Consider the following 23,763-nt stretch of genomic DNA (forward strand, 5'->3'; position numbering starts at 1 on the left):
GATAAATACATGTTGTTTAAAACACTACCTTTGTGGGAATTTGTTGCAGCAGCAATAGAAAACCAGTGCAGTCCTGTGTCCCCAACATCCCAGCCTGAAAGACCAACACAAAGTCGTCGAAGGTCGAAGGTACTTTCTCAAAAGATAGTGAGCTCCCTGCCCACCTGACCGCAGGGCCCTCTGGACAGGAGTCTGCTCTTTGGATGAACCAAATGTCCCCTGTGCCTCCCAGGATGGCAGCCCTTGGGAAAACTCCACTTTCTCTCCCCGTGCGAGTGTCATGGGCTGGGAGGCGAGCAGGGGTCCTTCAGGATCACTAGGTCCTGCCCGCACGGCAACTTTACTCCTGGCAACCCTGGGGACCTGGGGCCTTGGGAATTCCTCGCTCAGTTCCTGAAATAGGATCATGATCAAGTTGGGAGAAAGGTTTGTACGGCTGGTAGGGAACGCAGGTCAATTTTCTCCAACCTGCAAAAGGCCTGAGCTTCCTTCTAGATGGACACTCCTTTGAGTTCCCGGGAAGCAGGGGCCCAGCAGTGACTTCACTGGCCGGCTTCGGGGTGCGAGGAAGGGAGGAGGGTTGGAGGCAGTTGATGGGATGGAAGGGGCCTCAAACACCTGCCTCCAAGGGCCGGCCGCCGCGGGGTTGGCAGGGAAAGGGAGGGGAGAAGGAAAGGCGGGGCCGGCCCCCCTACGCCCGCCCCGCGCCTCGGCGCGCCCCTGCCCGCCCCGGCCCGGCCCAGCCCAGCCCAGCCCAGCCCCGCGGGCCGGTCACACGCGCAGCCGGCCGGCCGCCTCCCGCGCCCCTGCCCCGCGCCGCTGTCCGCGCCCGCCGCCCGCCCGGCGCTCCCGGCGACCGTGACCCTGCCCAGGGCGCGGGGCGGAGCGGGCATGGCCCGCCGGGGGGCCGCCGCGCTGGCCCTGGCCCCGGCCCTCGCCCTCCTGGCGGTGGCCTTGGCCGGGGTCGGGGCCCGCGGCGCAGTCCTCGAGGACCCCGACTACTCCGTGCAGGAGATCTGGAGCCGGGAGCCCTACCACGCGCGCCCGAACCCCGAGCCCGAGCCGGAGCCCTTCTCGCCGCCGCTGCCCGCGGGGGACGGGGAGGAGGAGCGGCAGCCGCGCCCGTCCCAGCACAGGCCGCCCAAGAAGGCGAGCAAGCCCAAGAAAGTGCCCAAGAAGAAGTTGGCTCCAGAGACCTCTCCCCCAGGTAAGTAACTTTCTGCGCGGGGCGGCCCGAGGGGGCGCCCGTGGCCGCGCGCCTCTCCCAGCGGTGGCCGCTGGGTCTGAGGGGACAGCTGGCTTCCCTTTCCGTGTGTCTGGGATGAGAGAGCCCCCGAGCCTGCCCATCTCTGGCCCCCCGCCTCCCTGGAGACTGCTGTGCGCGTCCTGCTGATCCCTCGGGGCTTCCCGGAACCTAAAGGTGACCAGCATTCCCTCCCAGGTGGAGAGAGAGCTGTGCAGCTGCCAAGTTGCCTGGGGAGCTGGTCCCTCCTGCTCCAAGTTTGAGATTTACTGGGCAAAGGATCTTTCTGCCGGCCACTTCTTCCTTCTCTGCCTACTTTTCCAATCTTCGTACGGGGCGTTTTCCCGAGAGTGAATTTCCGATTTGGCCATGTGGACGGCCGGTCTGTTTTGGCACAATGGCCTTCTGGGGAAAGCTCCACAGGGGCCTTTACCCAGCCCGTGTCCCTCTCAGCTCCCTCCCTCCCACTTTCTATGGGTCCCTTGAGTCCTCTGCCCACTTGGGACAGGGTGGCACAGCCACGGGCTACAGGCAGGCTCTGGTGTCGGTGGAGCTGGCCAGGTGCAGGCTGTGGGGGAAGGCCAGCAGCGCCAGGCAGCCTGGGGCGTGGTGTCATCCGTCCATCTCTCACACGCTTCTCGAATCCATCCCCAGTGTCTGCCAGTCCCGTCTTGGAGAAATGACTTCCATTCGGTTTCTTACACTCCTTTGAAGGGGGACTTTCTCTTAATTGTTGGGAGTGTTCTTTGCTCAAGTTGCAGAGGGCGGTGGTCCTAGTATTTCAAGGTTGAGAAGTGTGCAGGATTGTGGCCAAAGTCTCTGAAAGGAGACTGAAAGCAGATCCGTGCTGGTGGCCCCATTGGGCAGCTGCTGGCGTGGAAGGAATCGCCTTGGTTTGGTTAAACTTTTCATGGGAGTCAGCAGCGACTCCCAGGGTGCAGATGGGGACACAACTCTTGAATGTGTGGACCCGTCCCAGCAGCCCCTTTGCACATATGTGGGGGTGGTCCTGTTGTATTTGAGTTTGGGCAACTCTGTAAATTGGCAGGCAATTCCATGAGTTGTGTAACCCTGAACAGAAGCTTCCAGAATCTCACATATTTTCTGGGGAATTATGGGAATTAAGATTCGTAAAAGTCACAGTGGATTAATAACAGGAGTAGGAGTGGGAAGAGACAGTTATTTGTAGAACCTTGTGACTGTTTGTGAGCTTCATGTATAACTTTTTTAATTCTCTCAGTGGCTCTAAGGGGCCGGTATTCTTGTGATTTTCCAGATGAGGAACTTGAGGCTCTGACGGTTTAAGCAACCTGCTCAGTGTCACTCGCTGGCTTGGAGGTTTGACAGTACTCCTTTGCTTTTTAACTCAAGGCCTTTTTTGTTTGGTAGTTTGAATCAAATTTGCACGTTTTTGTTTTTTAGTATCTGCTATGTGTTTAGTGCAGCACTGGGCATGGTGGGGTGGGGTGGGAGACATGTATGTTGGGTTCTGGTATTTACTGGGCAGATCCTGGGGACGACGTGAAAGGGGCCCCAGATTGAGAGTCTGAAGACCACACTTCACATCCAGGTCTGAGGCTCAGCACCCAGCTTCCTGGACCTCAGCCTCTTCATCTGCACAGGAAGCCCGGCACCTGCTGCCTCATATCACTTTGCCGCTTGTCCTACAAGCTTTTCAACATAAGCTCCAGTGTGCCCACTCATGGGTGTGCTAGCCCTTCTGTGAACTGTTCAGTCATCCTGCAGGTTGTTACCAAGAACCCGCTCAACCCCAGGTGCTGGGTGAGGTCCTGGGAGTGGAGAGAGCAAGACAGCCCCACTCCCACCCTCGGGGAGTGCACAGAAGTTGGGGGACTTGGAGAATGTCACTGCAGGTGTACTGAGGGCTGGGTCGCTGATCCCCAAACTGAAAACAGGTCCTTGGAAATTCCAGAGACTCATCTTCGAGGCCTTCCAGAGGAATTCCTCCAGGCCTGCCACATTTCTAATGAATTCTTGGGGCTTTTTAGAGCACCCTGAACTATAACAAGCTAAGTGTGACTTTCATCACATACTTTCAACTCCTGTCCTTTTTTTTTTTTTGGCACTTGGCCAGTGGAACCCTCCATGCTGGATCCCAAGTCTGGGAGATTGGTTTAAGAATGACCTTGATTAGGGGAGTCAATCAATGATAGTTTTAGACTGTATTAAGAGAAAATTATTTTTTCCCGCTTTAAGTGTTGGCCTGATATAGGTACTGCTCGTGATGTCACAAAAGCATTCATCTCTGCCTCGGACCATTTCGTGAGCAGGTTGTCATAATATCTTAGGAATGCATTTACAGAGGAAGGAACGTTGTGCCATGGTTGGAGTGTTTAAGGTGAACTTCTGGACTCGGCTTCACCGACCGGGGGGATGGTACGTGAGGCAGGAGTGAGGGGTTAGAGATGAATAAGAATGTAAAAGCATACATAATAACTTAAAAGTCTATCATCTGCTTTGTCTTTGCAGATGATAAAGTGTTTTCCAGGTAGCCTTGGGTAGAGGTTGGGATCAAGGGAAGATGGAAGGCAAATGGTCTGTGTGTCAGGCTCCAGGAGGGAGTCTCGTCTTAATTTCATAGGAAGATTTGTTTAAGGAGCCAAGGGCACTGGGGACTTGATGTTGGTGTGAGTTTGGCTTTGACCCTTGCCTGTTCTTTCACGCTGCCACAGAAATGTGCCATGGACGTCCTGTGCTGACATTTTCCGGGAATGGCTTGGCCAGCTGAATCCTTTGGTTAATTGAGAGCATTGCATTTTTCCATAAGTGGCTGACAGATTCCCAGAGAAGGAGAGCCCTGATATACTGAATAGAGTGGGATTAAAAAAAAATTGTTTTTTAAGTTTTTATTTTAAAATAATTATAGACTCACAGGAAATGGCAAAAATAGTACAGTGAGGTCCTGTGTACCCTTTGCCCAGCTTCCCCCAATGATAGCATCTTTTAGGACTATATATAGGATTTCTCAACCTTGGCAGTATTGACATTTTGGGCCAATTGTGTTTGTGTGTGTGAGGGGGCTGTCCCGTGCTGTGCAGGATGCTTAGCAGCATCCCTAGCCTTGACCTACTACATGCCAGTAGCACCCTCCCTCCAGTTGCAATAACGAAAAATGTGTAGACATTGCCAAATGTCCCCAGTGGGTTGAGAATCACTTCTATATACAATATCAAAACCAGGAAATTGTTATTGGTACAATACTATTAACTAGATTGCATACCTCATATCTCACCAGTTTTTACATGCACTCGTGGGGGTGTGTGTGTAGTTCTCTGCAATTTCATTACATGTACAGATTCATGGAACCACCACCACCATCAGGATACAGAACTGTGGAATCCTTTCCTGAGGTTGAGTAGGACTCCATATTATACAGTTTCTGAGGTCCTTATTGTGAAAATCAGTTAATCCCCAAATTTTAGTATTTGAAGGAAACTAAGTGGTCATTGTGTACAAATTCTTGTTCTACACAATCTCAAGAGTGGCCTGCCCAGTCTCTGCTCTCACACTGCCACTGATGGGTTCACCACCTCCCAAGACTGCCCATTCACTGGGTGATCAGCACTGATGGCTAGAATGTTGTTCCTTGTGGGGACCTGACAACGTGCTTCTCTCTAGTTCCACATATTCAGCTGTTTCTAGCCAAATTCGGTAGTTCCTAAATCCTTGCAGTGGTAATGCTTTGGGATCCAGAGAGTGAGTCTGAGGTCTCCAGTTTTCATTATTCCAGGGTGATGAGTAAGATAAGGGACCACATTCTGCGCACAGCAGTGGAATTGGGGTGCACTTACTTTGCATGTCATCTCCAAATGGATGACCTTGGTTTGTAGCCATCTCTTTTTAGAGAATAAAATGGAACAGAGAAGTAAACCATAGTTGTATATAACTCCCTTACTTGTTCCCTCCCAAGTGGCAGGAAGGAACAAACAAGTTAATAAACAAGACTCTAAGTGATTTAAGATTTTTTTCTTTCCCATCATTGTGCCTTGGTTAGAAATAGGTGAAGTCATGTCACCTTAACTTTTGGGTGCTGATTTGTTTATTTGTTGCTTTCTTCAAGGACTGGCGAGAATGCGCCACCATTTGAATATGTGCATGCCTGCATCATGTCCACGGTCCCGGTCCACAGTCCTGAGCCCGTGGAATTTGCAGAGTGGGCAGCAAGCCACGTTTGTTTGCATGTCTGTGCCCAGAATCCGCGAGTTTGCATTTTGCTGTGTTGTGCTCCAGCCATGGTGGGGTAGGGGGTGGGAGTGACCAAGAGTTGTTATTTGAGCATATTTGGTTGTAAACAAAGACCTTTCTGTTGTGTGCGCTGCAAGCCAGTTGCTGGAAAGAGCTTCACTTTTAAGCTTTGCCTCCTCTCTCTTTGGGGCGTCTTGCTGTGTTTGGCCTTTAGGTGGAAACATCTTCTCTTGGGCAAAGCTGGAGTGTGAGGATTGGGAGGATGTGTTTGTAAATATGTCAATATGTATTTTAAGAGTAATCCCAACGCTCTCAGCTAAACAAAAACAGGAAATCTTTATATCATGATGTCATGTGCTTGCTTGAAGAGTTAAATTCAAAGTGTTTTGTCCAGATAAACTCCTTACAAAATTCCAAGGGAAAGGAACTTTTATAAAAAAGGTCGTTTCATGTACATCAGCAAGCAGCTTTCTAAGACACCACCTCTCTTTCCAAAATGCTTTCCAAAGTCAACTGTTCATGCTGGCAAATCCCCCCGCCTGTGCCCATGGTTCCAGAACCCAGGGTTTGTGCCTGGATAGTGAACGGGGAACACTCCCATGTTTGGGGAAGTGGGATTGGATGCTGTGGTTCTTCGAAATAGCCATCATGTCTCCATGTGTTTCAAGTCTCTTTGGCTGCCAGATCTCATGGTGGATGGTGACTTCACTGCTGGGACAATGGCCACCTGGTCCATGGTCCCTTGAGTTTTGAGGTGAGGTCTCCAATGGATGTCCCTGGGGGATCAGGGAGCCTGAGGTCTCAGGTTTGGTGACTCCAGCAATGGCTGTGCCCTCTATGGCCTTCTCAGGTCCCTGCCACCATAGCTGGTGCTCTGGGATCATGAAGCCCATGAAATTGGGGTGTCTTTGGATGGCAACTGGGAAGGGCTCATGTTCCTAACTGGCTGGCAGCCAGTTGGCTACTTGTCCAGGCATCATACGATGGTTGGAGGGGAACGAAACACCTTCAAATGTTAATTTAAGGCTCTGCTGTCACAGATTGTCATGGTATACTCGATCTGTGCTAGGCACATGTAGGTGTTTGGCAAAGTTTGTTCAGGACTCAGAGAGAGCTGGGATCAGAATCTGGCTGTCCCTCTCATGGGTACATGTGACTTCTCCAAGCCTCGGACTCCTCTCTGTGACACGGGAATAGTAATAAGCCACGCTTCCCGAGGGGGTGTGAGGTTGGGTGGGTCAGCGTGCGGCCTCTCAGCCTTCGGAGGGATGGGTCAGAGGCACCTTCCACCCAGTTCCCCAGAGTTCCCAGCAGGCTGAGTCCCAGTGGGTCCTGCTCAACAGTGCAATCTGGGTGACTGGCGTCTTTCTCCCTCCACATCTTCACCTATGCTTCATGAAGTCTCCTCCTGGATACACTCCTGCACCAGGACCTGGTCTCAGGCTTTTTCTAGGTGGAACCCAGACTGAGACAGGCAGGTATCACAGTGCCCTGCACATGCCCCTGCTGCTGTTCTGAGCCCCTTATTTGGTTGTAAGTCAGGAAGGTGGCCGTTGCTGCACAGAGGCTGGGAGTGGCTGTCCCTCATGCCCCAGGGACCCTGATGGAGATCAAGTCTTCTGCACAAAAGGCTGGCCCAGAGGAGGGCAGAGACTGACAAGAGAAGACAAAGCAGAGACGGGGGGGGGGGGGGGGGGGGGGTTTGATCGATTGGTTGGTTGGTTGATTGATTTGGTCTAGCCCTCGTAAAAGGTACTTAGGAAATTGTATTGGTGCCCGTTTCTCCACCCCAGACCCTCCAGGTTGCTGGTTAGTGGAAGCTGGCACCTCATTCAACCGCTCAGCCTGCCTTTCAGAACTCACCTGAGCCCTGGGAAGCCTGTGTCCACTAGGAGCTTGGCTGTTGCAGGGCGCAGGCTGTTCCCTCCCTACGCCAGGGCCCTCTCCCCACTAACACCCACTGGAGCATTTGTAGCCACTTTTGTTTAGGATTGTCACGTCACCTGCAGAGTCCTCCTGGCTCTCATGTGCCAGAGGTCTCTGCAGATGTGCATGTGTTGTGGTGTTTAAAAAGCTCTAATTACCATCTGTCCCGATGCCACAAGGCTGCATTTCTGGGGAGCCCCCAAGAGCCCCCTGTGCATTTGGGGGAGACCTTCCTCCTCATGTGGGCTCCTTAACAGGAGGCAAGCAAGGAACTTAGAGCCCTGGCTGAATCCTTCACGAGAGAGAGAGAGAGAGAGAGAGAGAGAGAGAGAGAGAGCGAGAGAGCGAGCAGATGGTTGGGCTGGAATTTCCTGGGGAAAATGCAAATATGCAGCAAAGAATTCTTCAGTTTCTGGGGGGTTGCTACTGTAAGCTCCTTGTACAGGGAGGGGAAAAAATAGTTTCCTATCAACCAAGAAGCATTCTATTTATCACCATAGACCAGAATAGAACATGTGGCCTGCACTGGCAGTTCGGTTTGCTACTTTTAAGGAATTCAGTTTTGTCGTGAAGCCCAGATGGAGATGTTGATTTGATTCTGGCTCCTTCTCTGTGCACCATTTCCACTCTACTCTCTTCTTTCATCTGTACAGGCCATCTGTTGCCTTCTTGCTGCAGAGAAGAGGGGGCTGGGAAAGGCTGAGACGTGCGGTCAGTCTCCCGCTCTGCCTCCTCCTGGCTGTGTCAGTGACCTTGGGTGGGTCTCTTTTCCCCTCGGAGCCTCAGTATCCCCATCTGTAACATAGTGTTCATAGTAAGCTTCCTGCCCTCGATGGGTACTTGGCCAAGATCGAACGTTATAATCTGTGGAAATGCCTTGTCAATTATGAATCACACTCCACATGTTGGCTGTTACTCTTCCAGCAGCTGGAGTGGGGCTTTGTGACATGTGGGGGCTTGATAATAATATTAATGATGAAAAGATGGATGCTGTCTTTTATTCAGTGGTTCCTGAGGTCAGGCACTGCCCTGAGCACTTGACATATATTATGTATTGTTTATTTCCTCCCCCTAAATTCCATCGAGGCAGGTGCCGAGTCTTCTCGTGGTACTGCAGAGGGAACGGAGCGTGGAGAGGTGGAGTGGGTCACACGAGGTCCCGCCGTGGTCAGTGCGGTGGCAGAACCTGGACCAGCTCCATGGACCTGTGTGGAACCAGGAACCACCGCTTCCTCCCCAGAGAAGGTGGCAGGGCCCTGCCTGTTGTCTCTGCTCCTTTGTCACTGCCTTTGGAGATTCTGTCCCCCACATGTTGGTCCCCCTGGGGAATTAAACTCTTAGAGGTGGTAACATGTGTGCCCCTTCTCCAGGCCTTTACTGGATTCCCGGAGCTGAGCGGGAACACTGGTATCATGGGCGTGGATCGGGCACATGGCGCTGAGGCTGAGGGCATCAGTGGGCCACACTCTTGGACTCTTACTCCTTGTCGATGGAGCTCCTGAGAGGTTGTCCTGGCAGAAAGAAAGCTTGCAACGAATGCCGACTTTCGAGGAGGGATGGGATGGAACATTTGTTCCCAGAACTTTGGCTTTTTCCTCGCATATTTTGTAGAGCTTTTTTTTCCTTAACATCTTATCTTTCTGCCAAATCAGAGTCTGCCTTCTCAAAAGTTATGGCACCATGTTTTTGAACAATCGAGCTCTTCCCAGACCTTGGTCAGGCTCTTTCAGAAGAGGCTGTTTTTGGAGGTCTGCTGGCCCTGACCTTCCTACCCACAGCAGTGGGAGAGATGCCAAGGTGACATCAGGCTGATGTCAGACACACCCAGGTCCTCTGGGTCAACCTTTCTCCTCCAACTTTTCTGAACATTTTGGTTTAGTGACTTCCTTGACCTGAAGCGGACACTTAATTTTGTGACTTTTCAGCTTACGTGAAAAATGAAAGACACTCCCTGTGGGCATCACCCAAGACTGTGATGGAGAGAGGATTGCCCTTGGCTGGGCCCAGGGCACCCCTGGAATTTTTGGAAGATTTAAGGTTTGCTTGATAAACAGCCTTTTTTTTGGTGATTATAAAACGTTCTGAAATGATTTCATTAATTGGCACTATCCACTAGATGTTTTTGGTATTTCAGCTTGCTTTATAAAGTCCAAACTAAGCATCTTTCTCCACAGACCTGCCCCTCCTCTTGTTTTTGTCTGTTTGGTCATTCATTCATTCATTCATTCATTCGTCACAGTCTGTTATGTACCAGATTCTGGAGAGAGAGCAGTGAGCATAGCCAGTTGCAGTTCCTGACCCCATGAACAGACCAACATGTGTTACACATGTGTGATAATGCTGCACAGGACAGGTGTGTGTGGCACCTGAGTGGAGGCTGCTGGTGCCTACCCAGGACCTCTTTTCCCTCAGGGGCTCCCATCCCCCAGCTACTGGGTGTTGGCTATGACTGCTCACAGCTTCTCTGGAAGCCTTGCCCTTGGAAGGCTCCATCTCCTCCTCCCCACTTGATCAGTCTGTAGCCAGAGGCTAACCTGTAGTAGAAAAGGTGACCCCTTGTCTCAAGGTGGGGACAACACTGTATGCAGTTCCTACTCCAGTGCTCCCCATGGGATCCCGCTGAGTCAGACTCTGATTGAGAACACAGCCTAGCTTAGCTCCTTCCTCTCCCCATCCTACTTCTTCCCTCCCTTTCTCCTTTTGCCCTCCCTCAATACATCATGTGTACTGAACCCCTGCATCAGGCTCTGCATGGAGGCAACTTGCCTAAAGACAGGTGTTATCAGAACTCATCAAAGGAGGCACTGATTTATGTAAGGAGTTGAGGAAGGCCATCTCAAGGAGGGGATGGCAGAGCTGAGATTTGGGGGATCAGTAGGAGTTAATTAGCTGGAGACTGAATGGAAGGGTCCTCCAGGAGAAGGAACAACACATGCCAAGTTCTAGTGGGGAGAAAACGTGAACTGAAGGCTGAAAGGAGGCCAGTGTTTCTAGAGCAGAGGGGGAGGGAGCACAGTGTGAGAGAAAACTGGGGGGGGCGGGTCAGTGGGGCATGAGCAGGAGGCTTCCTAGGCTCTGATAAGAAGTCCCTCCAGGGGCTGGCCCCGTGGCCAAGTGGTTAAGTTCGCGCGCTCCGGTGCAGGCAGCCCAGTGTTTCATTGGTTTGAATCCTGGGCACGGACATGGCACTGCTCATCAAACCACGCTGAGGCAGCATCCCACATGCCACAACTAGAAGGACCCACAACGAAGAATGTACAACTATGTACTGGGGGGCTTTGGGGAGAAAAAGGAAAAAAGAAAAATCTTAAAAAAAAAAAAAAAAAGAAGTCCCTCCAATTGGTGGGAGCATCATCACCCAGCAGGTACCCAGCCAGGGCCTTGGAGAGAGTTAGGTGGGAGGAGCTCGGCGTGGTGGGAAATCTATCTCTGGGGTCCAAAGTCCAGAGTGCCTGCTCCGTCTCATTGACAGACGTGGTGTCGTTCTCTGGGCCCCAGTGAGGGTCAAAGGTACCGTCACAGGGCGTTTTGTAGTCCCGGAACGGTAAGGACCTGCCAGTATACATTGTTTTATTAGGGTGTTTCTTTCCCTGGCTATTCACAGTAACACGCTTCCTTCCCTTCAGCCATGAGCATCTGACAAGGACCGTCACCGGGGACCGGGGAGGCAGAGGGTGGAGACGGCTGCGTTGCAGGAGAAGATGGTCAGGTGCTCGCTGTCCTGGGATGACTTGGACATACCTGGAAGTCAAAGCATTTCTCTCTCTTTTTAGGTAAAAATAGCAACAGAAAAGGCGTGAGAAGCAAGAGCTCTGAGAAGGCTGCCAGTGATGATCACAGCATCCCCGTGGCCCGTGATGATGTCAGAGAGGGTGAGTGAGGCCCTGCGGACAGCCTCCTGCCCTGGATCTGTCTGCCATCCGGGGAGGACACGGGCCCCCGCTGCAGCAGCCGGTTGCAGGTTCCCCAGCTTGGGCTGCCTGGGGCCTGCTGCCTCTTCTGCACCATCCGTATGGGGTGGAGCCATGCACAGACGCTCTCTCTCCCACGGTGCACAGTAACACACAGCCACACTTTCCTGACTGGCTCTGCTTAAGTCCTTTCTGAGTGTCCCGGAGCTCTTGGCTCCCTTCCCTGCCCTTCTCCTCCTCCCCGAAGGCATCATTTCCTTTTTTGTAGTGCCACATAGCTGCCCTCAGCCTTGGGCGTGCATTTCTTAGCTCCCAACTGAACCAGGGGCCTCTGGGGTCAGAGATGAAGTCTTCTACTTCCAAAGCCTGAGATGCTAGGCCTGGCGTCTAACTGTCCTGTAAGAATAGTGGTCCTTCAATAACTTGCCTTTGGATGGTTGAAGCCGTTAGTTCTAGACTCATGGGCGGACTCTGGCCCACTAGCTGTAGCTATTGGCTGTTACTAACTATTACCATTATTATTATTGTATCTCTCATTACTCTAAACTATGGTATTTAGGATCACATTTCTGCTAATGTTAGTAATGTCACCATTTATTAAGCACTTAAGTTTCAGTGTTTGCCAGGCACTGGACTTCATATTTGACGTCTCCCGATGCCCTTCTGAGTATTGTGGGTATTATTATGATTATTATTACCGGTAAGGAAAATGAGACTCGGTATCATAGGTCATTTGTCTATGGTTATGCAGTTTGTAAGTGGCAAAACAGGGATTCGAGCCCAAGATTTTCTGATTCTAGATTTTCTGTTTAGCAGTATAGCTGCTTAAAATCAACAGAATGTTTCACAAATGTCCATTTACAGAGGCAGAATCCGTTTCAGCTGCCATGTGAGCCCGTAAACCGTGTAACAGAGTTGATTGTCACAAAGGGCGTCACATGTTCCCTTAGGCATGGTGTAATGATTTGGGCTGTGTTTCTAATCAAGAATTCACCATCAAAGAAATCGTAGATACGACTAACAGTGCATCCTAAAGTAAAAACAGCCGTCCAACAGCAATGACTTTCTGCGATCACTTAACAAAGGAGAATTGCATTCCATTTTCGCTGCACTGTAATTTCATGTCCTGGACCCGTTGCCATCAGGAGGACCCTGCGTATCGGGTGGGTGATCTGAGGACACAGTGCGACGCTGGGGCTGTGTTTCTGCCGGGTCCCCCTGATAGTGTGGTCCTTTGGGGTTTTGACTAAATGGGTGGTCATGACACTCCCCGCTGTGGATGGGCCTTGGCCATGACTTTTTGTCCCCTTGCTCCAGCAGGCTGATAAAACCCCTGCTGTTCCTTCGGGATGGCAAATGCCAGCAGGCTAAAGCAGCTTCGATTGCTGGCCTCACCTTGCTGGGTTCTTGCTGCCGTCAGATCTGGCCTGGGAGTTCTTCACTTCTTGCAAATTCTTAAGTGCTTTGAAACATATTTAAAAAAATATTTTGTCCAGATTTTTTTAGTAGGTTCAGCACAAGGGGTGGTTTGAATTATATTAGTTCTTCATTACCAGAATTGGAAGTTATTAAAATTTTGGAGGATATTTTCAGAAAGAGTTTTCAAGCGCCGTTTCCATGCACACACATGCACAGTGAAGTCTGAACTTGCCTCCTTTCTGCCACATGTACACTCCCCCCACCCCATGCTGGCCCCTGACCTTGGCCTTGGGGCTCTGTCTGAACAGCTTGGGATGGCTGATCTCAAAAGCAGCCGTTATGGCTCTGAGTCCCTGAGCATCCTAGACGTGGTTTTGGTCTGTGACACTACTTTACGTTGCTCTTCTGTTAAAATACAGTTGAAGAGTTGAGGGCAACGACCTTGGAGGGCAGAGAAGCTGTGGGGGCCCCTGATGTGCAAATGCATGAGGGAGAGAGGTGAGGAAGGGAGGTGCTGTGCCTGAGGTGGTGGCATCGCAGTTAGGAACACAGGCCTGTGGGGTAGTGCTGGGCAGAACGGGGCCTCCGATGTACAGCTGGGCATGCTCAGGACCCTGCGTCCATCCTCCTCTCAGCGTCTCCTCAGGTCGCACTAAGGGGCCTTGCTGGAGATGTGGCAGAATGGAGTCAGGGTGGCAGGTGGAACAGATGTCACCTACATCATGCACAAGGTGGCAGGTGGAGCAGATGTCACCTACGTCGTGTGCAAGGTGGCAGGTGGAGCAGATGTCACCTACGTCGTGTGCAAGGTGGCAGGTGGAGCAGATGTCACCTGCATCATGTGCAAGGTGGCAGGTGGAGCAGATGTCACCTACATCATGCACAAGGTGGCAGGTGGAGCAGATGTCACCTACGTCGTGTGCAAGGTGGCAGGTGGAACAGATGTCACGTACATCATGTGCAAGGTGGCAGGTGGAGCAGATGTCACCTGCATCATGTGCAAGGTGGCAGGTGGAACAGATGTCACCTACATCATGCGCAAGGTGGCAGGTGGAACAGATGTCACCTGCATCGTTTTCCAGGTGGTGAGCAGTACAGATATTAACCACAACCAGTTTCGTGAGTGGATGGCATCAAAGGGCTTGTGTCAGATGTGGACTTCACCCTGGGGAACTTCCCCTCTGAGGGAGAGAGTATGTCCATGGCTGTCACTATGACTAAGGAGCAGCGTCAGCTGTGGCAAATACCCCAACTTCATCTTGGATGTTGTTCCATTACAATATCTGTGTTTGGTTGAATTATTGGTCTGGTTCTTCATCACTCCCCATCTCCACCCCTTTTGCTGTGTGACTTTTCAGTTCCTGTCACAAAAGGTGAAAACCACTTGACTTTGGGCTGGTCCTTGTGCCTTGTTGAAGCCAATAGACTGAGGTGGAGTGACAGGTGCCAGTTGTGAGAGGAGGCTAAAGAGGCTTTGCTTGTGTCCATTTGCTTCTTGCCCCTCTGGCATCTCCACAAGAAGAATGGACGAGCCTAGGCCACTGCTCCTGGGGGCCGAGAGATGAGTGGAGCACGTATGGGCCCAACCTGTAGCCCAGAGCCTGCCGGTGAGCCCAGCTCATCTGTAGATGCCTAAGAAGTGAATGCTTCTTGTGTGCCACTAAGAGTTTGTGAGTGGTTGTTACACAGCAGTAGCTGACTAATACAGTGAAGATAAGGAAGATCCTCATTTTTTTAAAAGATTCCATGGCATTCCCTTGAAGGGATGTTCCATAATTTATTTAACCACCTAATGATGGACATATTTTGTTACTATAAACAATGTTGCAGTGAAATTGCCATACACCCATGTCATTTACCATGCCTTGGTTACAGAATAATTCCCTACTTAGCATTCAGAGCCCACTAGGATTTGACTCATTTCTGGCCTCTGCTCCCCTTTTTTTCGGGCCAGACAAGGGCTTGTCCCTATGCATGTCTTGTGCTGCAAGCCCAGCTCACGGATTTCCTCCATTGGGAACTGGACAGCATCTAAGTCGGTGATCAAGGGCACAGCGTTGGCGTCAGGCTCTGCTCTCACTGGCTGTGAGGCTCTGTGCAAAGTACTAACTTCTCTCTGACTCAGTTTCCTCCCCTGTGAGGTGGGGTAATGTCTCCTCTGCAGGGTTACTGTGGAGATGGAAGAGGGTCTGCAGAATAGCACACTCTGCACACAGTGAGCTGTCAGCAGACATTAGCTATGATTTTTATTTGCTATCTTGGGATTTTTTTGTGTCTTAGTTGCAGGAGTTGGCAGACATTTTTGAAGGATCAGATTGTAAAAATTATATGCCAAGAAGCAAAGGATATTATGTAGGTTCTTAAATAACCATTTAAAGTGTAACCATTAGAAAAATATAAAAACCATTTTTATCTCATGGGCCGTAGGAACACAGGGGCTGGGCTGGATTTGGCCCTCACACGGGCTCTAGCTTGCCAACTCCTGCTTTGGAACTTCAGGGTTTTGCAAATGCTGCCTCCAGGAAGCCTGCCCTGATCACCTCTCTTTCGATTTCCTCTACCTCTTCCTCATAGTCCTGGTCCCCTCCTCTCTCACATCACAGGGATTCCTATGCATGGCTCTTCTGCTCTGGGAGGCTGTGAGTACTTAAAAGTAGGATCCCTGTCTGGTTCTCAGGATATTCCCAGTATTGGCGGCAGCACTTGAAAAAAATGCCAAATTCTTTTATTGAGCGCCTGCCTGCGCCAGAATGAGTGTTCTGGGGCACAGAACGGGTGTTCCGTGTGTGTTCAAGTGGGTTCTCCATAACCCGGAACAGCAGGGCTGGCCCTCCACAGGAAGTGGTCTTTGGCTTCGGTTCTCCGAGCAAGATCTATGGGAAAGAAACATGATCTCCCGCCCACACGGGATGCACTTTGGTGAATGGGTGCTCCTGGTGCTTCTCCCTCATGCCTGGGCTGGATGAGACTTGAGATCTGAGGCCTCACCCAGGTACCATGCTTGGGGGTTGAGGTGCCCAATGTGTGTGTGTGTTTTAAACGTGAGGACTGTCCATCATGTTGCAGACAGTTTGGTTTTCATCCAAGCCCTTGTTGTGAGCCTGTCCCCATTGTGGGGCAGCCAGGTGGTGCTCTGGGGCTCCTCTCTGGTCTTCCCCCAGACTTCTGGGGCAGCCGCTGAGGGCCGTGGAGTAGATCCCAGACTCCCGACCCTGGAGGAGGGGTGGCTGACATGGTCTCGCTGCCGGGCAGACGCTGTGGTGAATGGTCACATCTGAATTTCAGATGCCTCTGGAATGAGAGGGGAGGCGAAGGGCCAGAGTAGGGAAAGGGCTACGCTGTCTAGGACAAACCTTGGTTAGGAAGCCTGAGAAATGTGGGCGCTGGACGACCAAGGGCTCCCCCACTCCGTGCTCTTTTCTCTATCTCAAACGTGCCTTCAACAGTATTCTTTAGTCTTTAAAATGAAACATGCCTTTCTAGCCTTCCTTTACAATTTGGAGAGACTTACTCTGTCCCTCCAGTGGTTTTGTCACAGGGCCTTCACTGGGTTCCACTTGGGGTCCTGGGCTGGCTGCCTGCTGCAGCCGGCTGTAAACTGAGGGTGTTTATTAATATGCTGTGGGCCATGCGGCCAGCCTGGGGCCGCGTGCTTCACAGCCTTGGTCTGAAACCAGAGCCACTGTGGACTTGCCAGCAGAGAAATACCTGCCAGACGAGGGGTCGAGGGACAGAGCTCCGATGTGCTCCGTAGCGCCCGTGGGTGGCAATAAGATGCTCCATTCATTTCTGTCACCCAGTTGACCCCAATGTGGTTCTGGTTGACCAAGGTCTCACCAGTCCATCTGTGGAGGAGGAATTCCAGTGCTCCTTCTTTGAGCCCACGTGATGAGGGCCAGCACGTGTGCTTCCCGTCACTCCTGGGGTTTTGTTCCGTGACTCTGCCTGTCTTTCCATCTTCCCAGCGCTTCTGTGATGAGATCCTCTTTTGAAGTAGAAGTTGTTCTAAAAATAGATTTCTTTCCTGGTTTATTAAACATATTGACTATAAAAGTAGTGAATGCGCCTTGTTGAAAATTTGAAGATGTAGAAAAACAGAAAGAAGAAAATAAACTTAATCCACAGTCTTATCTTCCAGAGAAAACTACAGTCAACATTTTGGAGTCTCTCTCTCCAATCTTTTCTCTGTGTGTGTGTGTGTGTGTGTGTGTGTGTGTACAAGAACAAAATGACAGTTGTGTGAGTAGATCACACATACACCTTTTGCAAAATTGGACTAGTCCTATTTTTTAAACTTTTATTCTTATTTAATACGCTATTGTTATTGTCTTGTGTCATCAACTGTTCTTTCGCAGCACTCTATAAAATTGTTTCCTAGTTTGTGATGGAGTCACAGCTAATATTCACATTGCTTCCACTTCTCCCCTGGTTGTGAGCAGTTCGGCGCTGCATCCTCGTGTCTGTGTCTTTGCTCGCCTACTCCCTGAGCTTCTGTTTCCTAGATGAGGTACTGCACCAAGGGTGGTCACTGCTCTCTAGAAAGGGTTATACTGACTTGCGCTTTTACCAGCTTTTCTAGCTTTTTGTCCATGTTCTATTAGGATGTGTGTGTGTGTGTGTGCATGCATGCATGTGTGTTGATTTTTAAGAGCTCTTTATATATGAAGGACAGCTCTTTATATATGAAAGCTGTGTGACCTTGGGCATGTTGTTTAACCTCTTTGTGCCTCAATTTTCTCAAAAATAAATTGGGGATAATAATTGAACATACTCATAGGGTTGGGATGAGTATAAAATAAGATAACTTGCACAAAACACTTATAGCAGTGGCTGACACACAGTAAATACTCCATAAAGGTTGGCTGTACCTTATTAGGTCCCATCGAATGAGCTTCCCATCAGTCATTCACTTGGACTCTTTCCATCCTTCCTAAAGGCCTGGAACATAGAATGATCTCTTCCTTGAAAGTCTGAAAGAACTAGAGCGTGCATTCATTTGAACTGGCACTTTCCATAAAAGAAATTCTTTGATAATTCTTTACTTTCTTTCGTGGTTATTGATCTGTCAGGTTTTCTATTCTTTTGAGTTAATTCTTTTTTTTTTTTTTGAAGATTGGCACCTGAGCTAACAACTGTTGCCAATCTTTTTTTTTTTTTTTCCTGCTTTATCTCCCCAAATCTCCCTGGTACATAGTTGTATATGTTAGTTGCAGGTCCTTCTGGTTGTGGCATGTGGGATGCCGCCTCACTGTGGCCTGATGAGCAGTGCCATGTCCGCGCCCAGGATCCAAACAGGCGAAAACTTGGGCCACCGCAGCGGAGCATGTGGACTTAACCGCTTGGCCATGGGGCCAGCCCCCTTTTGAGTTAATTTTGATAGATTTTATTTATTTACTTTTTTGGTGAGGAAGATTGACCCTGAGCTAACATCTGTGCCAATCTTCCTTTATTTTGTATGTGGGATGCTGCCACAGCATGGCTTCGTGAGTTCGGTATAGGTCTGCAGCTGGGATCTGAACCTGCAAACCCCAGGCCACGGAAGCAGAGCATGCGAACCAAACCACTATGCTACCAGGCTGGCTCCAATAAATTTTATTTTTTAAGACATCATCAGCCCATTGATGAATTTTCTTTTTGCTGTTTATTTATTGAAGAGCAGTTTTAGATTTAGATCAACGAGGGGAAAGTGCAGAGAGCTCCCATGTATCTCCCTTCCTCCTCTAAATTCCTGTTAGTGACATCTTTCATTAGTGTGGTCCATTTGTTACAACTGATAAGAATGTTGATGCATTCTTATTAACTAAAGTTCATGGTTACATTAGTGTTTAGTTTTTTTGTTGTACATTCTACGGGTTTTGACAAATGTACAGTGACATGTATCTACTGTTACAGTATCATATAATATAATTTTGCTGCCCTAAAAACCCTCTGTGCTCCTCCTATTCATTCTTCCCTCCCTCCCCTGAACCTCTGGCCATCACTGATCTTTTTGCTGTCTCTGGAGTTTTGTATAAATGTCCTTTCCAAAATGTCATATAGTTGGGATCATATAGTATGTAGCCTTTTCAGACTGGGTTCTTTCTCCTAGCAATATTCATTTAAGCTTCCTCCATGTCTTTTCATGGCTTGGTAGCTCATTTCTTTTTATCACTGAATAATATTCCATTGTATGGCTGTACCACATACATTTGTTGATCTGTCATCTCTTGAAGGACATCCTGGTTGCTTTCATGTTTTGACAATTAAGAATAAAGCTGCTAGAGGGTCCGGCCCCATGGCTGAGTGGTTAAGTTTGCGCACTCCACTTGGCGGCCCAGGGTTTCACCAGCCCAGGGTTTTGCCAGTTCGGATCCTGGGCGCGGACATGGCACAACTCATCAAGCCACGCTGAGCTGGTGTCCCACGTGCCCCAACTAGAAGGACCTACAACTAGAATATACAACTATGTACCAGGGGGCTTTGGGGAGAAGAAAAAGAAAAAAAAGAACATTGGCAACAGTTGTTAGCTCAGGTGCCAATCTTAAAAAAAAAAAAAAAAAGAATAAAACTGCTATAAATATTCACGTGCAGGTTTTTGTGTGGACAAAATTTTCAACTCATTTGGGTAAATACCAAAGAGCATGATTGCTGGGTCATATAGTAAGAGTATGTTTAAGGAGTTTTGTCTCTTTTATAGGTACCCCCACCAAAAAAAACCCCAAAACATTGGTGTTAATCCTCTCTATTTCCTATTTGGCTTTCTGTCCTTTCAATATGCATTCTGAGAGCTTTACAGATTTGTTAGCACATCATTGACGTGATTTTCTGCAGTAATATTTCTGCTCATACTGCTTCATGAAGGCTATTTCCTACTTTTATTGTGAAACAAAACATACATATAGAAAAAGTACATGAAACATATTGAATATATATTTATAAAGGCAACTCTGTTTAACCATCAGCTAGGTCAAGAAATAGAGCATTGTCAGTCTCCCCCGTCACATCTTTATCCTGTCACTGCTAGAGGTAACTTCTATCCCAAATTTGTTAATAATGTTTCTTTAGTTCAAATAATTTTACTATTTATGTTTATATTTCTAAGCAGTTATTTTGGCCTGTTTGAAATTTGGCCTGTTTTTGAAATTTATTTGGCTGAATACTGTATGTATTCTGTCAGGTCTTGTATCTTTCTTTCACTGTTATACACTGTACTTGTTTAGTGCATTTGTTTTCCTTACTGTATAGGATTCCATCGTAGGAATACACAACAATTTCTGTATCCATTCTAATGTTGATGGACGTTTGACTTGTTTCCAGTTTCTATCGTTTATGAAAAGTGCTGCCATGAGAATTCTCGTCCACACATCTTGGTGCCCGTGGGCATGAGTTTCTCCAGGTATAATACACTTAGGTACGCAAGGGCTGAGTTCAGTGTTCAACTCGACTGTTGAACAAATGCTCAGTTGTTTTCCTTTGGTGGCCTTGCCGTTCTAACTTCCTATCAGCATTGTGTGGGGCTCCATGGCTCCATGGCTCCATGTCCTGAACATCTGTTGTATGATCAGACTTTACTGTTTTGCCAATCCCAGTGTATAATGGTAACTCATTGTGATGTAATTTGCATTTCCTAATTATTAATGATGTTGAGCATCTTTTCATATACATTTGAATATCTTATTTTGGGTGAAATTTCTGTTTAATTTTTTTCCTTAGAGATTTATTCATTCTGAGTATGAGTTTTGACTTTATAATGTTGGTAGGCAATATGTCCTCTGCTTTTGTGCCTTAGTTTTCATTCTTATAGGTTATTTTAATGAACAGAAGTTTTTAATTATATTGTAGTCAAATATATCAATCATTTTCTTTATGGTAGTTATGATTTGTGACTTGTTTAAGAAATACCTCTTAGTCCAAAATCATAAAGATATTTTATGCTATCTTCAAAAGTTTGCTTTTTCCTTTTTTATTTTTCACACTTCAGTCTTCAAACACCTGGAATGGATTTTGGTTTTTTATCTATTTTTGATATGAGATTAGAGTTCAATTTTATTTTCTTCCTTATAATACCCGAATGGAATGATAATTGTTTCCCCCACTGTTTTGCTGTGCTAACACTATCTGGTGGCTATCAAGAATCCATATGTGCACGACTTTGTTTTCAGACTTGCTTTTCTTTATCATTAATTCATTTATCTACCCATACATGAAATACTGCACTCTCTTAAGGACTATAGCTTTGTAACAAATCTTGATATCTGGTAGAGTGAGACCTTCTTCTTCTTCAAAAGTTTTGGTTATTCTTGACTCGTTGTTCACACGTGTGTGTGTGCACGGGCATGTGCACACACACACGTATTTACACCACTTAGTCAGATTCTTCAAAAACTCTTGAATTTTGATTAGAATTGCATTGATTTCGTAAATAAATGTAGGGAGAATTAACATATTTATACATTGAGTCTTCTAATCCATGAACATGGTGTATCTCCCCCCTTGTTATATCTTTTTAAAATATCTCTTAATAAATGGGTCTTGCAAATCTTTTAATAGATTGATTCTTAGAAAATTGCTGTTCTGTGATGTTTCTAGTTTCTGTTTTCTGTCTATTGCTGGTATACAGGAGTGCAGTTGATTTTTGTATGTTGATTTTATATCTGGCAACTTTGCTAAACTCTTATTAATAATAATTATTTATACGTTAACTTGGAATTGGGTATAAAATCACAATATATGCTAAATAATGACTATTTTGTTTTTTCCTTTCCATTTCTTATACCTCATTATTTTATTTATCTTTCTTCACTGTATTGGCAAAGATCCCAGTTCAAAAATAGTAGATCTTTCCTTGTAGGTTTTAATTCTGCCTTTGGACTTTTAGTTTTCTTGATATTTGGCCTTACTTTAAATATTTTTCTATCCTATATATGATATTTACTTCAGAATACCTTTTTTTTTTTTTTTTTTTTGGTGAGGAAGATTGGCCCTGAGCTAACATCTGTGCCAGTCTTCCTTCATTTTGTATGTGGGATGCCTGCCTCAGCATGGTTTGATGAGCAGTGCATAGGTCTGCATCTGGGCTCCAAACCCACGAACCCTGGGCCACTGAAGCAGAGCACGTAAATTTAACTACCACGCCACTGAGCCAGCCCCTCAGCATATCTTTTTTATGGCAGGTAGAGGCCATGTCTTTTACACTGTCCTTAGGATGAACAATTTCTGGGAAAATATTTTTTCCTGGCTATTCCATCAAAGCGCTTTCAAAGGTACATTATTTCTCCAAGTCTTTTGGATGAGGTTCCTTTTTTCACGTTCTTTTTGTGGAATTTTTGTTCCTCACAGACTATACATTAGTGTTTGTTCTTTACTCATCTTCAAATGAGGCAACGTCCAGTCCGATTTCCCCATTAGGGGATAGACTGAGCCCTTCTTCAGATCTACAGAAGTTGACCCAGTCAACACGCGCAACCCCCAGTGCAGTTCCTGGTTTCCAGCAGCCTTTTATCGTTCGCATATTTTTGCTCTTCTGAGGTGCCAACTTCTTCCCTTGCCGCTGGTTCTTAGACACTCTGGTCTGACGGGGTACCCGGGACACGTATGCTGTCATCAGTGTTCTTGTCTTTGCCCCATGCTGTCATACTATGTGACACTTTGCCCTCCCCCTACTTCCTGTCCAGTTGTTTTTTGAGAGTTTCAGATCCAAACAGTTGTGGAAAGTTGACTGGAGGAGAGATGAGCACCTGGCTACCTCAGAACGCCACATCTGGGCTTTCGAGATGGGCGTTCAATTTTCTAGTTGCTGCAGACCCCGGATTTCAAAATGGAGGCCTACAAGAGGGATGAAGGGCTTTCTGCCCCTCCTCTGGTCGTCCGTTTTTCTCCTCAGCTGTCTCCATCTGACTCCCATGTGGTGAGTATTCTTCCACGTCTGGCGTTAGGTTGAAGCACTATGGGGAGTCTTTCCTCATCTGCATCTTCACAGGTTTTTGGGATGAGTTTGGGAGAAGTTGCACAATTTTAAGCTAGAGTTCCCCAAAGTCTGCCTTGCCTCTGTACAGTGGTGATTTTATGAGATACATTAAATAAAAGTTTTTCCTTTCAGATCCCTTTCAAAAACCCTTTTTGTTTTGGAGTAATTGTTGATCCACAGGAAGTTGCAAACAAAGGGGCCCTGTGGCCCTTCCCTCTGCCTCCTCCAGGGCTGACATTCTGCAGAACTGTACTACAAAACCAAAATCAGGCCACAGGCGTTGTTGCAACCCCCAGAGCATGTTCAGAGTCCACCAGTTATGTGTGCACACGTGTGTGTGTGTGTGTGTGCGTGTAGTCCTGTGCAGTTGTATCACGTGTGTAGCTTCATGGAAACACCACCAGATACAGAACTGTTCCAGCACCACAAGGCTTCTTTGTGCCACCTCTTTATAGCCACACACTCCCTCCCCCAGTCCCTAAGGCCTGTGGGTTTTAATTCTCCATCTCTTTAATTGTGTTATTTCAGGAGTGTTTGGTAAATGGAATCATACAGTATACAACTTTTTAGACTGGATTTTTTTCCACTCAGCATAATTCTCCTACTCTTTCTGAATTAGATAAATAAACTTAGTTTGGTTATGGTATGATATAGTAGCTGGGAAAAGCTAAACCTTTTTATTATTAAAGTATAACATGCATACAGAAAAGTCTAGAAATCATAAGGGAATAAATCATTGGATTGTCATACGCCCCACTCGGATATGTGAATGCACGATTATAACAATCATTTAGATGAGAAATCGAATGTGACAGGACCTCTCAGGCCTCGCTCCTGCCCCAGCCTGTCCCTGGCCCTGCCTCTCCTCAGAAGTAACCACCGTCAGAGATCACTTTCGCCTGTTTTTGAGTTTCATATTCATGGAATCATATACTGTATACTCTTTTGTGTCTGATTTCTTTCCCTTGATGTTATGTTCATGAGATTTATCCCTGTTGTTGTCTGTGGCTACGGTTCATTTGTTTTCATTGATTTATAGCATTCTCTTACGTGACTATACCATAATTTATTTATCCATTCTTATGGTAATGCACATTTGCGTGGTTTTCGGT

At 47.7% G+C, this 23,763-nt stretch overlaps 1 protein-coding gene across 2 annotated transcripts in view; it reads left to right on the plus strand.

Annotated features, from left to right (window-relative positions):
* The first annotated feature begins 758 nt into the window (after positions 1-758).
* CPXM2 (carboxypeptidase X, M14 family member 2) overlaps positions 759-23,763 on the plus strand; it is a 130,471-nt gene continuing 107,466 nt past the window's right edge. The window contains exons 1-2 of one of the 2 annotated variants that reach the window (XM_014733353.3): positions 759-1,207; positions 11,149-11,247. In XM_014733353.3, coding sequence (XP_014588839.2) covers positions 892-1,207; positions 11,149-11,247 — 415 coding nt within the window. In that variant the 5' untranslated portion in view covers positions 759-891. The remainder of the gene's footprint in view (positions 1,208-11,148; positions 11,248-23,763) is intronic. The other variant, XM_023637665.2, reaches the window with a different exon arrangement.

This window comes from Equus caballus, chromosome 1 (genome assembly GCF_041296265.1).
Source record: "Equus caballus isolate H_3958 breed thoroughbred chromosome 1, TB-T2T, whole genome shotgun sequence".
Lineage (NCBI taxonomy): Eukaryota > Metazoa > Chordata > Mammalia > Perissodactyla > Equidae > Equus > Equus caballus.